Below are 17,179 nucleotides of genomic sequence, written 5' to 3' on the forward strand. Positions count from 1 at the left end.
TAGAGTCCCGGATTTTTGGGAGGCGAACGTGGGGCCGAAGCCAACACACTGAAGCCCTTTTGAGACAACTTTAATGAAATGGTGACACAAAACCGACGATTATCCCTGTATACACTATAGAAATGTACCCAAGGACAATCCCCGGTTCTGTGCTAAACTATTGCTAACTATGGATGCAAACTACTTGGACTATCCTCTTTGCGAAACACTGTCTCCCAAGATACAGGATAACCTAGTTTGAGAGGCAGAGTTTGAACTCATTGTGTACAGATTAATATAGCATACCGAATGTTTGCGTTTTGTGTAAATGTTTCTGTTTTTTGGGAAATAAAGATATATTATTATTATTATTTGTATGTCTCTAACCGACCACGGGACTACAGAGTCCCGGATTTTTGGAAGGCGAACGTGGGGCCGAAGCCAACACGCTGAAGCCCTTTTGAGACAACTTTAATGAAATGGTAACACAAAACCGACGATTATCCCTGTATACACTATAGAAATGTACCCAAGGACAATCCCCGGTTCTGTGCTAAACTATTGCTAACTATGGATGAAAACTACTTAGGCTATTGTGATGGGATGCTAATGGACTAGGAATGGGGAAACTACGGGAACTATGGCACCTGCCGATGACAATGCATTAAATACATGTTAAAATGGCAGGTGGAGACTCGCCAATTATTATTATTACTATTGTGATGGGATGCTAATGGACTAGGAATGGGGAAACTACGGGAACTATAGCACCTGCCGATGACAATGTATTAAATACATGTAAAAATGGCGGGTGGAGACTCGCCACCTCACTTAGTGGGCCCCCGGGAATCAGTTGCTAAATCGCAACAAGAGAGCAACAGGTACATGAGCGGCTGAAGTGAGGATACCTCGGCGGACTTTAAACGCAGATCACGCGCTCCCTGTGGGTCCAGCATCACCGGCCCACTCGCCACTTACCACGAGTCACCTACCCTCCGAGCATAGCTGCTAACCCTGCTCTAGCGACTCCACCCTGACCGGCCAATGAAGGCAAGCCAAGAGGCGGGAGACCTATCTCCCGTCATGCTTCACTCCGGCACGCCGGAGATGGGGGACAGTATACTCTCCCTGGAGCACTCGGATATATAGCCCCGCGGGATCGCTACTCCCCGTCATCCGCCTCAGATGCCCTGCGGAGCTTATTATTTATTATTATTATGTCGCTTAAGTAAAATTGGCAGAATCGAGCCCCAGGATGTTCTGTTGCGTTTCAGTACGGTGTAGACGTAGTTCAGTTCCTTCATTACTGGATTCTTCTTCTTCTTACTGAGTTCCTGCCCTGATCCCTATTTTATTTTGGGAAGTATTTACCTCTATCTATAAGTATAGGTAGGTTGGTGCATAGTTAAAAATTAAGGTATATACTGTTCGCAAGGACCGCTATTTTGAGTTTAGAAAATTCCCATGGTGTCATACAGTCGTCGACGAAGTTTAGAGGTCAGCTTGGCTCTTAGAATAGAATCTTCATGTTATGCGCGTTGCATGAACATTGCGCGCTCGGCTGCCTTCGAAAGCGCACGTCGAATTGTACCGCTATGCAAGAAAAGTAAATCCGTATACATAAACTCGCGTCCGCCGCGGTTATTAATCAACTACGTTAACCATAAGAGATATTACGAAATTCGTCAATCCTTTTCTGAGACCTTCAATCTACTTCAATGCCGACTGAAGCCTTTTCGATTGTGACACGGTTGAGTTAAACATGCGTTTACATATGTTTTGGTGATTTAATTTGTATATAAAGATTGTTTAAGTATTAAAAATGTCTGGAAGAAAGGTTTTTAGTTTATTTACAACTGTGCTGCTGTCTATACTCGTGATAACTGGTAAGCAAATCAGCTTTTTGTCTTAATTTCGACGTATTTAGAATTTAAATCGGCTTTCAGCAACAGCGAAGGTATTAATATTGTAGATATTGTTTTAGCAGTGCTAAAGAAGTTTCACAAGAACATCTCTCGAAAGGTCAAAAAACGTTTTTTGTACTATCTTATTATAATTTAAGAGCAAAGTTTTACAGATTTCGCTATTTTGCGTAATTAATTGATTGACCAACAATATTATTAATTTTACGATGATTATTCTCAATCCCGTAGAATAAATAGTCTATCCTTCGACTTACACGCACAGCATAGCATATGAAATGATTTATCAAACATTTTGTCTTCAATACTGAGATCTCGTTTTGTCTTAAACTAACGTTTTTGATACTGACTGATAAACTAACATCATCAACTACAAAAACCTCTGATTTCTGTGAAATCATTTCCTAATAAATATCCTCGAAACCTGCTACTCTACTCATTCCTATAAGATACCTTCAGGAATCTCTTGAAATTCCAGGAGGGTCTGAAGATGGCAGCCGGGTGAAGCGGGTGCGAGCTGACAGTGGCCCTGTATCCCGGGAACCTGCACAGGCATTAGATGCACCAGACCCTGAGCCCGGGGCCGCCCCTGCACCGCCGGCATTCCTCAGCCCTTCTGTGAAGGAGTATCTAGAACTTGGAATGGCAATACCTGGTAAGTGTGTCTATGGATATGTACTTGTTCGGATTTTATGTTTGTACCTATTATGTTGTGCGATATTACCTATTCCAGTAGAGTTCTCGAAAGATAGATACCCTGAACGGCAAAAGGTGATCTTTCTCAAAATTTTTATCTACAGACAGAAACCGTAAAGTAAGTTCACTCAAACTCGATATTGTACCTACAATATAGAAGAAATATTGTGACCGTAACGTGAAGCAATATTACTGCAAAATGTGTCTCAAAGTAGGTATCTAATATTGTAACCTACGACATCCGTTACAAGAATCATGTAGTAGATAAGTAGACAACATTATCTATGATTACCTATACCTTCTTCATGATTCATCACTACTCCCATTTTCAAATGCGATCATTACCAGCTCAAAAGATAAATTGACAAGTACCAAAACAAATTAGGTACGCGTTTAATTTAAACTTATAAATTATTAACAAAACGTCATCAAAGTTTTTGCGGTCGGTGTCTCATTATTAGACTCTAATTTGCTACAAATCATCAGTTTACTTACAGACCGCTGACGACGAAGACAAATATTCGTACTTATTAGGCATTTATTAGGGTAACTATTATTTTGCGATTATCGTTAAGTTTAATTTTGAATAGAATTTTGGCTATATTGACTGCTTTTGGATGAAAATTATAAGGTAAAGTTAATTGAATACCTTGTGTATGTATCTAAATTATGTTTGTCTAGAAAAACTGGACAGTTTTTTGGATGCCCATCAATTACGTTAATTTAATGGGAATTAGGTAGACCAAGAGGAAGACCAAGAAAACGCTGGAGAGAGGACCTAGACAACTTCCACAAAGACTGGTCACAAATGGCGACCGATAGGGACAGATGGAAGGCTATGGGGGAGGCCTTTGCCCAGCAGTGGGACAACAAAGGTTATTTAAAAAAAATGGAAATTAACATAGTATTCCAAGAAATTGGTCATATAAGGCAAGGTTGAACAATAAATAACTTTTGATCAAAACTAAGTAGTAGATAAGTATGGCACTAGTACTGCCCCTAAGAATTCAAGAGTAGTAAGTAGCATGTATCACAATAATGAATAGAAAACGATACTAGAATATGGATTTAACCAACCAAATGTCTCTAAAACCATACTAATTCGGTCTATCCGAGTAACCGCTATTTTGCTTTTCCTGTGTCTATTTATCTATCAAAGAATTTTAAGTAATGACAGAAGTATCATTGTTTAATGTAATAGTCGGGTAAATGTAGACGGATTTTTGGCCTCGACATTTAAAGTTTATTGACATGTATGGGGGATCTTGAAATGTCTATTAATTGTTTAAAGATAAAAGATAATGCCTTTAATTTTTTATCTAATTTTAAAAGTTCAAGTATTATTCTGTCACGATATAGAAAAAAAACATCATGATAAAGTGAAACAGGTTACACAGATCCATGGAAATGAGAGTCGTTAATGTAACCATTACATAAGGCAGAAGTTTCTCTATTTGTAGCATTAATTACACGTACGTATTAGAGGTACTTCTTAGGTATTTCGTTCCGAGTTAAGGTAATTTCGCATGTTCTAGACCCAGCAGAATGACATTCTTGCTACTACTTTACTGACTTCCAGGCTGCGTTATTTTGAGAATCTTGCTTAATCTGTGGGATGTACTTATATTTATGTAAAACGCTATAAATGATAAATTCACAATTCTAGGTTTAAAGATTTCAATATATTAGTAATACCTAAATATTCTGAATAGTTAATTAGTTTGCATCATTCCCAGATTAGTCTGATGTGTTGATGGAAATGTAAAAGGTTTGATACATAAGATTGCCGGCGCTAATTTTAATTGGACTATGTAAGAAAAACTTCCAAATACATAATATGCCATTATAAATGCTAATGCAATTATATAACGTATTAACTCACCTTGAAGTTATGGCAGTTTAATAATAAGTAACATCACGATTCACGAAAACTAAAGCTGTTACGATCCCATTTACGTGACTGTATCGCAAATTCTTTAGCCATATTAGGAAGTTCCTAGAGCCTGAGATTCGACAAAACATCCGATTTTTGTTACAGTGCATTAAGTAAAAAATTAATGTGGAATATACTGAGCTATGGGAACGCACCTTAGTCTGACTGAAAAGAAAACAGAACATAAAAAATAAACGGACCAGTAATGGAATATTTAATGATGTGACTTTTCACTCGAAAGTTTTTCATAGATCAGTAAAACAACCTTTTCAAAGATAGAGAATTTGAATTACAAATGAAAACCTTTACACGCGTATGAAAGAAAATTTATTTAATAAGTAGTGAAAAAGCATTCCAGAAATCTTCCTTGTTAGTCGCGAAAAATGGTACCTACCAAAAGTTTTGGCAGAGCCCTTCACTCTTTATCGAAAGGCACGAGAAGTTTGAAGTGCTTTCTGAATATTTATTAACTAAATTGTACCTATATCTTACCAACTCCTCGCGTTGCACACCGTCGTGCCAGCTGTATGCTTACCTCAATATGTAATTAGGTGCTCGTGCGGCTTTGAAATATTAATAGTTACTTCATAACAATTGTCTGCTTACTAATCGCTGGACGTTTACATGATTTATTGATTACAATTAAGCACATTCCGAAATAAAGGGAATATAAAGACTATCATTTTTCTATTTAGATCACAGAAGATATAGTCATTCTTATCTTGCTTACTGTACTGAATGGATATGAATGCTCTGAATTGTTCCGTTGAAGGCCTTGTCTTGACTATGGCAACGTGCTTTGAGCAGCCTTGTTCTCTCGAGATTTTGACTCACTTTTACGCTGTGCCTTAGCTCTTAATTGTACTATCATTTCACACACGCACACATACAGTCACACATACATATCTAACTATATTCAGTGGTACTGCTGAATGCACGAGGTCGCAATCATAGCGCACGGCTTTGGGGCAACGAACATAAATCGGCCAGTTGCGTAATTCATTAGCATGCTCTGCTCCATAGAAGAACGATGAAAGCTTGCATTTCAATAACAGTTATTATATGGGAATTAAAGTACTATACAACATGCATCTTTGGCTCTCTTTATATAGGTACAGCATTCTACTCATCACACACATATTTTTCTGCATGCCATTTCTACAGGACTGGTTTACGGAAAGTATTCTTTAGAGAAAATACATTTATTTATTAATAGAGTACTCTTGGCTATGCTTGCGACTACTACTACACCAGCTGGCTTTACAAAGTTCTTGTCTGCGTAAGGAGCTACCTACCCACCCACTCTTTTCTTTGTTATTTTTCTGTGTTTACTCTTCTCTATTCTTTTATTAATGGTCCCAACATCTGTAAAATGCGATTTCTTCAATGTTTGCACTTATTTGATGAATAATTTCGTTATATCCTAATGCACCTGTTCGATAAAATCTGTCATCGAGAACCCGTTGACTGGTATACTGGGAAGGCTTCTACGATAGACAAAATATTTCTTTACTTGCCTTTATACTCACATCTATTGTTTTAGTACTTCATAATTGATCGTATCTGTGCACAAGACAGGGTTTTTCTATTGTAACAAATACAATGTGAGGTATTAATTATGACTAATTACTTCCAGCAACCAAAGAAAGCTACAAAGAATTAAACGTCCTACTTACACGTTCTTTTAGTAAACAAGCCTATTGCCTATGGTGGCTTATGGTATACTAATACCAGAAAAGAATATTGTTTTGTCGAGTCTGAATTGAGGAAAAAGATGAAAAGGACATTTTGTCATAAATTTACGTTCAAATAAGCCTGCCTGCAGTAGATTTTCCTTTATGAAAGTCTCACTACTGCACATACTTAACAATCTTTGTAACGTATAAATTAATATTTCGTCCGTAAATTAAGTTACCAATTGTTGTTTATATTTTCACGCCTGAATAGTTTTACACTGTTTTAAATTAATTGAGTGATCAGGTTTGCCTTGTTTCGATATCATTGGCGTGGATGCAATTTATCTTTATTCAGTAGTTGCTGTTTAAACTTTTTACTATACTTCATATAAAGTAATAATGACGATAAAGGAAGACGAAGTTATGATATCGTAAAGCCTTACCTGTACTAACACATAACATATTTGAAGTCAGTTTATATAATCCGACTGCAGTAAGATGTGTGTAATTGATTAAAATTCGCCGATTGCTAAGAGGTGAGCTCCGATTACTTAGGCTGTAGCCGTTTGAGCAAATCGCCCTGACATTCTGTCCGTGGTCTGAGGTCGACATGAAGGCAGTCATGTGTGTGCACAACACTAATCTGTTATACATCCATCAACACGTCTATTCAACTTGATTGCTCGAAATAAGCCTCTTTATCACTGTAACTAGACATTGCCTCGATAAATTAAACCTCGCTTAAACCTTCCCTGGACCTCTACAAACATTTTAAAAACCAAAAAAAGCCGAATCGGTCCATCCATTCTTGAGTTTTAGTCAGGCTAACGAACATCAATTTATTTTCATAAATAAGATTTTGAAAAGGTAAGCATGCATTCAACCTCCTTGCTTAAGCTATGAATATTCCAGACTCCACGGATCGTAGGTCATAAATTGTACCCTTTTGTTTTTATTTGGATCCACACTAGCAATTTTATAAAAATGTTTAAAATTAGCCAGCAAACTGGTTCCGAGCCAAGTGGGCAACCATAACGAGACATGAACACAATTATATGAAATTACTGTTAATAATAAGAATCCAAGGAAAGTTTGATGACCACTGAAGGATACATTAGGGTCCTAGAAACAGTAACATCTTGGATTCGGATTTCCTGCTCCAAAGTTTTCTTATACTTATAATATTGAGAAGATACCAAGAAGGTTTTTCTTTATAAGTAGATTTATGTTTATCGTCTTTAGTGTCTGAATCTGTGTTTGTGAATCTGTGCATGAATAAAATTTAATTAATTGTTTAGCAGTAACAGATTCTAATAAAATTAAGCAGATTAATAATATTGTTCAATTATATAACATAACATTACAATGTCATTAAGCAGTTATTATTTCCTTTGATCACGTATTTTTGAATGACTTTAAAACAATGGTTGAGGTATTGAGGTATAATTGGCGAGCCAAGTTATGTGGGCGAACAATAGCTATAAGATTACACCGATATCACCATAATTCATATTTATGCACAAGACGCGTTTGACCCGCACAACCTGCATACCAGCTTTTATCATACACAACTAATTTTACTAAACGTTGTTTATTTATATTTATAAATTGCACGGTCCATATTGTTATGCCTTTGACTTCAAAATTATGAATGAGGTTAAGCCCAGTTAAAAGGCCATTAAAATAAATAACGCTTTCATTTATAAGCCTCTCATGGCGTTTTATTAATGTGACTTAAAATCGTCTTATGTTTCATTTCGATGACCTTCAAAATAAGCCTTTTTGGTACGTGAATAGAATACAAAATGCGGTATTTGAATAAGTTGGTATGTCTACATGTCTACTCGAAGTATCGCCGCGTCACTGCCGACTGCGCTTGCGCCACTGGGTATAACTGCGTTGCGCCACGCGTGCCTCATATCATCGATGTGGCTGTTATTAATGATAAAGATAACGTTTAGGACTGTCCGAACCTCCTATTGCCCCTGACAGTATGACAGATCTCATTTAGCAAAATGATATAAATAAGTAGTAATATTTTATTTATTAATTGTAAGGCCTTCTTAGCTAACTAACTCGGTATATGACCTATATGGTGTCTCATCCCATTTATTTACTCAGGTTCTATTTTACGAACATAATTAGTTAATAATAATCAATTACAGAATTCTGTTTACCCCATTTTTTTTCCGAAGGATGACATCCAAAGTCATACATATTCAGTTTTATTCTATTTGTGAATCCTGTAGAGCCGGTTTCGGTTTTAAAGATGTACAATAAACATGATATTATCTCATACACCAGTAAGAACATTATTTGAGTCGATGATTTAAATGCCAGAGTAATCGAATGAGCAATATTTAAACAAGCACTAACACTTAGAACACCTCTTCTATTATGTATTGTGCTTTGTTGCGTCCGCGCAAGTCAGTTAAATCTGCCGAAGGTTTCGTTGTTTAAGAATGTTTTTGGGTGGTAGTTTAAAAGCCAGTTAGCTAGTTGTTAAGTTTAGGCCTGCCATAAAAGTTTCTGACTGAAAAATACTAATCTCATTAGATTGGTATTTTTTATGTGGGGATCTGTATACGATTATTACATGATAATTATAAAAACCTTCTACCTTGTACAAATTCCATCTGTTTAAATGATGGTGACGATTTCTTATATCCGCATACGATTAGGATGTTTCGAGAATCAAGTCGCGGATCGATTTTCATTGTCAATGTTAAATGTTACCAAAAAATTATCATCGCGTACAACAAATTATTATGTAAACGGTACTGACCTTGTTTCAACCTGTCCTCGCTTATATAGTAAGTTCGGTAGGGTCACTTCATTTCGCACTTCGATGAACCACGTGACACTTGGGACCTTAGCACATTAATATTTTTTTCCAATATCCATGAATGACTTGTTTAATATAACAGATATGTGATAATTGATTTTGGAAGGAAGTATTTAGAGTTTATTTTGGTTACACAGCCTTGTGCTTGGAATAGGTCATTCAATTCCGGAATTTTGGTGTTCTTACATAATATAGTTACGTCATTTTTATCGAGCTATACATATATTTTTTTATAGCCATAATTCACTCCACTTCAATTCAATGCAAGACTCCAATTTGAGTATCTTGCAGGCTACCAAATCTGAAACAAAACACTAGCGTTTTGTATCGTGAGATTCCACATAACATCTCTTGTTAGCAGCACACTACACTCTTTATATGGTCATAGGTACCTGTAATAGCAACCGTTTACCGGCCCATTACGTCAGATATCAGTAATTTATCATCATGATCACAAAACATAATGCAACCACGTTACGAGTCCAACAGATATCGAGATTTCAAACTTTTAGCATCTGTTAGATCATCATAGACATATGTCTATTCTATACATATAATTTATGTAGGATGAACTTTTATGCGCTGCCCGGCAGATTCTTGTTCGGTCACGTAATACTAGACCATCTTTTATTTTTTATCTGTCATGGAAGGATAACTGGGTGATACGTGATCTGGGAACAAGGCAGAAGATATAAAAACAATTCCGAATATAATAAAACATTGCGTGCATGCGATGCATTGCAAAGTTACAATAATACTCACCTACCTACAAACTGCAAGTGATAGAATCATCAAAGCGTGCCTTTCATACGAAATTGAATGTATGTACCTACTTATATACCTACCTGTATCAACATATGTATGCAAATGCATACTTGTCCTGGGTTTCATGCTTCTTGCAGAATAATTAATTGTCTGATCTAATCATTGACTTTATTACTTCATTAAGAAAGACTGGCTAGAAATTGACGTGAAGTTATGCGTATGAGCTTAAGGCGACAATAATTCCATTACCGGCACGCGCACCTAAAGCGCCAAAAGGGGTCGGAGCGTCTGAGCGGCTCGAGGATAACAATACGCGCGCTAGCTTATAACTAAAAGTCGTAAGCGACAAAATGGTTTGGTAATTTTATTATTTAGAAATGATAATTTGATAAAAATTCCTTCCACAATTTTAAAGAGTATGTATATACTCAACTACTAAAAAAGTTAAGAGGCTTAAATCGGTCCCGTTTGCCCATAATATGTGAATCTCTTTTTAAAAAGAGGTATGTTTGATATATTTTTCTCTGTTATAAAAGTTACCTAATCATGTTTTGAAGTCTAACAAAATAAGGTTTATATCATGAACTTTCAGGTAACCAAGTTGTATTTTGATCCGTTTTGTATTTACTGAGAAAAATTGAGATCCTTGGCGCCAAAAATTCCAATTCGTCCTCTTAATGTTTGGACAGCATGAGGTTTTGCTTGCGGTTGGAGCTAGCTTTAACTATAGTTAATTATATTATAGACCTTCAACAAATGATAGTACACTATTACTTATTGAGAGTAGTTGCCCCTGACTCCGCCTATATTGTAGTCGAAAAACAATCATTACATCAATCATCGTCATTAATTTTTGTCTTTAATCACTTAACAATCGTAGTACAATATCTAAGAATTTTAATTTACGGAGATATTCCATTGAATGATAATATCTCAAGGCACCTCTTAATTAAATACAAAACTTCATGAAAGTAATCAATCACAGCTCACCATCTTCGATACAAATTTCAATTTATATGATTTAATTCCAGTGATCAATGTTAAAATGTGCACATTTGAAAATGTCTTATTTTATGCTGAAATTCGTTGACACATTTAAAGTGCTCTATTGCGATCCGATACCTACTGTTGAATATGATGTCACGACAAATTAATTTCAATCGAATTTAGCGTTAAACAAAAAATGAAGAAGATAATTAATTACATTATTTAAATTATATAACAAAACAAGTTGTTAAGTACCATTTATGTCCAAACTTTTTACTTAAATGTCAATGTTATAGGTACGTACGTTGTGCGCCAAGATATTTGAAGTAGACTAGAGAACTAGCCGAACGCAGAAACCGCTTCGAACTTCGACCTTTAAGATGACTTACTTGCATTTATACATACAATGTATACAATACTGCAGTTCCTAGACTTACATAACAGCGCAGTTGCGTCAACCTTTACCAGAATCATTAAATTTATTTGAAATGCAAGTTTTTAACTATGCCTAACAACATAAACTTCAAACTTCAACTTTCTCCAAATATTCTAGACAAATTCCTATATGCAGGTGTGCTGTGCAGGTGTATGTATCAATTACGTATAAATAAACCTATCTTTTCTCAAAATATTTTAAACTCTTGACATGACTGCTACATAAACGTCAGTTATCTTGAATCAACTTCAATTAAGAATTTTTAAGTAAAATTTTATAGTAAACAAGTGACTTTCTTACGGAAAACGGACATTTATGTTGTTATTGAAGAAGGGCCTAAATAATCTTACACATAGTGCTAGTTATTATCTGATCAATAATATAATTTATTCGGATATGACTCCAACTTATAAATGGTTTATAAGTCTTTCTTAAGAGTAACAATTAACAGTGATTTAACGCCTTTTTAATAACAGGGTAGGTAGAAGTGCTAGATAAGAAATTAAATTGTATAGCCAACAGCATGCAACAGCGCCTTCCCGCCTTAATTCGTCATAGATCTTACGTTGACACTTTAAAAGCTACATTTATTTAGTCATTTACGCATAAGTAGTACTTACTATAAAATTCAAAGTATATGAATTTAATTAAACTTACTTGAATAATGCCATCTAGACACACGGCAGTGTGTCCGCCAAGTTCGAGCAAAAAAAGCGACACACCGGCCGTGGGTTATATTACACGAACCATTTCGGGCCAAATTCGACCCCCCTATAACTCAAAATCTATTTTATTTACGCATATCAAATTTCTAGCATCTGTTGAGACCCCCTCACTTATCTAAAATACAAAATTTCATTAATATACCTAGTGTAGGTCTTGAGTTTGTTGAGGGCAAGTTTTAATAGAAAATTATATACTTGATTCATTGCGTTTAGTAGGTTTATAACAAGGTGTGTGAAAACTTGCCAAGTAATATCATTAAAAAGTAACTATTTTTAACTGAGGTATGTGTTTGGAACTTGGTACTTATTCAGATCTCACTTCTTTTATAGGCGAAGCATTCTCATATAATCGAACTTGGCAGCCTTTCACATTTTTGTTTTGGGTGGGATTACTTCTACTATTACTTACTTTACCTATACGAGTACAGTTTGATATTGTTTATTATCAAATACATTATGTTCTATGTTTGCCTTACAATGGTATGACAACATATTATAACAAGTGTTCGATTTACTGTAACCTGAATATCATAAGTACCTATTCATTCAAAGCGTATACCGTTAAAGTAATTCTGAACGTTTTAATTACGTAAACGTTTTCTCAGCTTTTAACCTACGCGTTTATGTTAATCCTTCTTCAGGTAAAGCAATGAAGACTGCCTTTCTATGTACATACATATTAATTTAATTGAACAAATTAAGTTCGATAATGTTTCGTAATGAAATCCATATTCTATAATTGCGTAAGTTGCGGTTCTGTGTTCTTCCTATGCATACTGTAATTGCAGTCACTGGTATAAACTGATGGGGGTTAGAGGTGAATGTACTAGCTTGTATGGACTATATTTTCTGATTTCCCAATAATCGTAAATCAGCACAAATCATTAAGACTGGGATCCTATTTGGCACAATCGAGAATTCTAAGTACGTAGTGTTCAAAGTGAAAGTCGTCACAGCAAGCGAACTTTCGTTATCTGTATAACTACCGGGAACGGCCTAATATGCGCAAGAGTCGATCGTGATCGAGCCGGGCGATCATTTCCCACGAATTCGATAGACGAGAGTCTAGATTGTAAAAATGAAATTACTTCCTACTGTTATTCATGATGTTGCTGAAATAAATGATAACATAATCAATTTTAATGATCAATCAAAGAAATGATTTCAGAATCAAATGAATAATAGATTCAATGATGGATAGATTCCAAAATTGTCATATAAAAAGTACCTAGTAAGATCTTTAAGATATAAAAGCGTGTGAATTTTGAAAGTAATTGATAGATTTAATACAGGTAGGTACTCGTATTTCATTTATATGGCTGCTGTCCAAAGGGTGCGGCCAGGTCGATCTATGTGGGAACTAGGCACCTTTGACCTCCAAAAACACGTTCGTTAAATGTAGCTTAATATAGTGTAGTTCAGTTCTATATTAAACGAGTTTCCATCAAGATAAACAACACTATATAAAAATGAAAATATACTCATATTTCAATGTTAAGGTAATTTTGAGACCAATTAATAATTTTGGACTTAATTTACTTGTACCGTAAATCCTTGATTTGAACTGTACTTCATGATTTTTGGTAAACAGGAAATAAAGAAAATAGGACTGTCATAAAATTGAATGTAAACAGGTGTGTGTCATTGTTGCCTCTACATAATTACGCATGAAAACGAAGTGGGAAACTTTTCTTTTTTTTTCAGTATGTCGCATTTTATTAGTGGTTATCGATTCTGCATCTACTACCAAAAGCTGGAGTTATCACGGTTACGGTTATGGGTCACTAAACCAACATAATCACAGTGTTGACAACGTATAAATTAAAGTAATCCATTGTCGGTTTAATAGATTTTTTTCCCATATAAAAGACATCAACGACATCAAGTTAATTTAAAGTTTTAAAAACATAATTTTTAATTCACCATTTCGTTAATTTCAGGAAAACCAGGAACTGACTACCCGGTGCTGGGAGCAGTGCCATACACCAACTTCTACTGCGACGATCAACCTTACCCGGGTTTCTTCGCGGACATGGAGACTCGTTGCCAAGGTAACTGTCACAACAGAAACAAACGACAGTCAAGAACAATGCCAAAAAATGGCGATTGTTGCAATCCTGCGCCCTTATCTCACTAGCTGTCATGTTCCATGATTGACATAGTTACTAACATTAATTGCCTAAAGCGTTTTTATTTATAATTTGTCAAATACGTTTTCATAACACTTAAGTCTTGATTAACGTGATGGCATTCTATTGTGTAGCCTAAGCCTCTATTCTTGAAATACAAGATGTTAATCACCTAATAAATCATAGGATCGAAGTAGGCGGAGTTTAATTCATTCTTCTTGATATAATAAATCGGCAAAAAATAAACAGATAAATAAAATTAATTATGATCGGTGTAGGTGTTCATCTTTTTGGTTCTATCTTCAGAACAAAAGCTTTTGCGATTCTGTGGCTTAGACCTTGGCCGTTGCTGCTGTAATGATCTACCACAGTGACCTTAAGATACATTGAGGTCAGATAATTATAACAAATAACCCGGAACATGATCTCGACATGAAATGGTGGGTCAAAACGTGAATCCTGTTGATAAAAAACAAGCACTTAGTTTAATATTTTATTTAATAATATCTAGTCTGTCTGCTAATTTATTATATGTTAATGTTATTTTCATATCGATAAAATCAAATGATGAGCAGCTAAGTTATTAGTCAATAACTTCCTTATTATAAGTTCAGGCGATGAATCACTTGACTTATGTTGCTTGTAACTTGAACATTGAGGAAGCTCCCATAGTCGTTTAATTAAAATAGTCCTCATTTACACATTTTGATAATTTTTGAATTTATAATTGAATCTGTTCTAATTAATTAGTTAATTATTGTCAATTTAAAATAACAAATGTCACATTAATGAAGATAGAGATCTAGATTATGGCTCTGAATAAAAAATAAATTGTTAACAAAATCGAATCTAACTATTGCTTAAGTTCTATTACGGAACTTGGTAATCCTAGATACCTGAAAGTAGTATTACGTCTTTCCATACAGAGAGAGCCATCATTTCATACAAACTATTTTAAAAGAAAAACTTGATGCATAATTCTATGAACCAGGAATTTAAGTTACTGCAGAGTAAAAACTTGTCAAGTACTCGATAAAAATTATGTGTATAAAGGCAATAGTGATTTATATTCGTAGGACAAATTGCAATGTTACTATGTGACACTTGTCAATGTTAGCAGTTATATCGATCAGTATTAGTTAACCTTATATCTGATATGAGTCACATGTGACCGTTGTATTCTCATAATCATATTGACCAACTTACTGATTTAAATCCTTTTCCTACAAATCGGAGGTTCCCAAAATCTTCAAGTTGTCATGTATAAGAAACATTGATTACAATTTTTACAGATTGACAGTACGTAGTTGAGGTAGTTCATATTTTCTTCCCAAAATTAGTTTCTTCATAATATAACATGTTCTTTTTATGGCTCTACGGGAAATGCTTCCCTTGAACAGCTCCTCTTCAAAAGGGAGCTTATACCCTTTAGGAAATCACTGCATTACATATTAGCCAAGGTTATGACACCTACATATTCTATGCCTTTCCAGATATAAGATTGATTAATTATTTGACTCATTTTCCAGCATGGCACTACTGCGACATCGACGGCCGTCAAGCATCGTTCCTGTGCCCCAACGGCACGGTGTTCTCTCAGGCCGTGGCGTCGTGCGACTGGTGGTTCAACGTGCGCTGTGCACTGTCGCCCGCACTATACCGCCTCAATGCTCGCCTCTATCGCAGAAGGAAGACCACCAAACCCAAACCTCATCGCCTCATAGATAAGAAGCTGTTGTCAGAAATATTCTTGTAAATATTGTTGTGTAGATAGTTTTTTTTTATGAGTTGCCAGTTGTTTTTATTTTTAAAAAGTGCTCTAAATTCAAGTTTACCTCTTTATTTGTTTTCAACTGTTACTATAGCTTGGCAAGCTCGTTAAGGACACTATCATGATCCACGTGAGGAGCGGAGGTGATAACAGGTACGCGGGACCCACCTACGTCCCGCCCTCCTTATTGGCCATGGGAGTATCACTAACGAGTTCGCCAGGCGGTAGTGTAAATTGAAGTATAGTAATAGGGATTGGATTATTTCGAATCAAGTACACGAGATAACCTGTAAACTTAATAGAGCACAGCCTGTTAAAAAGTGTGGGACATCCCCAGTAAAAACTCGTAGGTACCCAGTTACTGCAAGAATCTGGCAACTCATATTTTCGTCGATATTAGGATAACCCTACTCAATAGAGTGTATAGTTTTAAGTATAGATAAAATAAAATATACATTATATATGTATTATGTACTTATTATAGTATCATATAAAGTGATATTTCATCGACTTGGAACGATTAAAGAATATGCTCAAGCATATTCTCTTAATGTCCTCGTCGATATCTTAAAATTTTAAATCATATTTTGGAATCAATAATCCAGAAATAATTTTGGCACACTATGCATTAAAGAGTTTCAGATGTTTCATTACATTTATATTCTTTAATATCTCAATACATTGTTCTATCAATTGTTTGTTATTGAAATATTATTTGTATCTATTTAAAGCAAATCTAAAGTGTTTCAATTAACAATAAGAAGGAAAGACCTGTCTGTTAAGTTAACAGTAAGCAAACAGAAAATCCAAGAATGTATTATACTTACTTTTGGTGTTTTTGTCCATAGCAATACAGTCTCTAGATCAGTTAGGGAGTTCACTGCCAATTCGGCTTTTTTACTATGCTTAGTGCGTATGTACGAATATAAAATCTGATAAAAAATGTCTAGATTTCACTTTAACATTTCATTACCCTGCAAAGGAATGACAAAATTTACTGAGTTGATTCAGTATTTTAATGACCAAAAGGACAAACTGCAATGGTGGACCAAAATCTGCAGATGTTTAGAGTTTGTTGTTGATCGACAATTAAGAATTCGTGGAGTTGGCCAGTATTTTGAAGTTCTGTTTTTCAAGTTGACTCCTTGTTTGGGTTGAAGAGCCTAGCTCAGCCTAGTTAAGTCAGTCGCTCCATGTAAAATGTTGATACTTAGCTGCATTCAGTAAACTGGAAGCTGATTCTGACGTAGTTAGGAAAATACGATACTTCAATATACTTTAGCCTAGGCCTGCCATCTGAATTGTTTTATATATT

General features: G+C 35.3%; 1 protein-coding gene across 1 annotated transcript; it reads left to right on the top strand.

Moving 5' to 3' along the window:
* Positions 1 to 1,190: 1,190 nt before the first annotated feature.
* LOC124634612 lies at positions 1,191 to 17,118 on the top strand. Its single transcript, XM_047170260.1, has 4 exons — positions 1,191 to 1,865; positions 2,380 to 2,556; positions 13,905 to 14,015; positions 15,623 to 17,118. The coding sequence occupies exons 1-4, from the start codon at positions 1,802 to 1,804 to the stop codon at positions 15,847 to 15,849; spliced, it is 579 nt and encodes a 192-aa protein (XP_047026216.1). The 5' UTR covers positions 1,191 to 1,801; the 3' UTR covers positions 15,850 to 17,118.
* The last annotated feature ends 61 nt before the right edge of the window (positions 17,119 to 17,179 follow it).

Source organism: Helicoverpa zea, chromosome 11 (genome assembly GCF_022581195.2).
Source record: "Helicoverpa zea isolate HzStark_Cry1AcR chromosome 11, ilHelZeax1.1, whole genome shotgun sequence".
Classification (NCBI taxonomy): domain Eukaryota; kingdom Metazoa; phylum Arthropoda; class Insecta; order Lepidoptera; family Noctuidae; genus Helicoverpa; species Helicoverpa zea.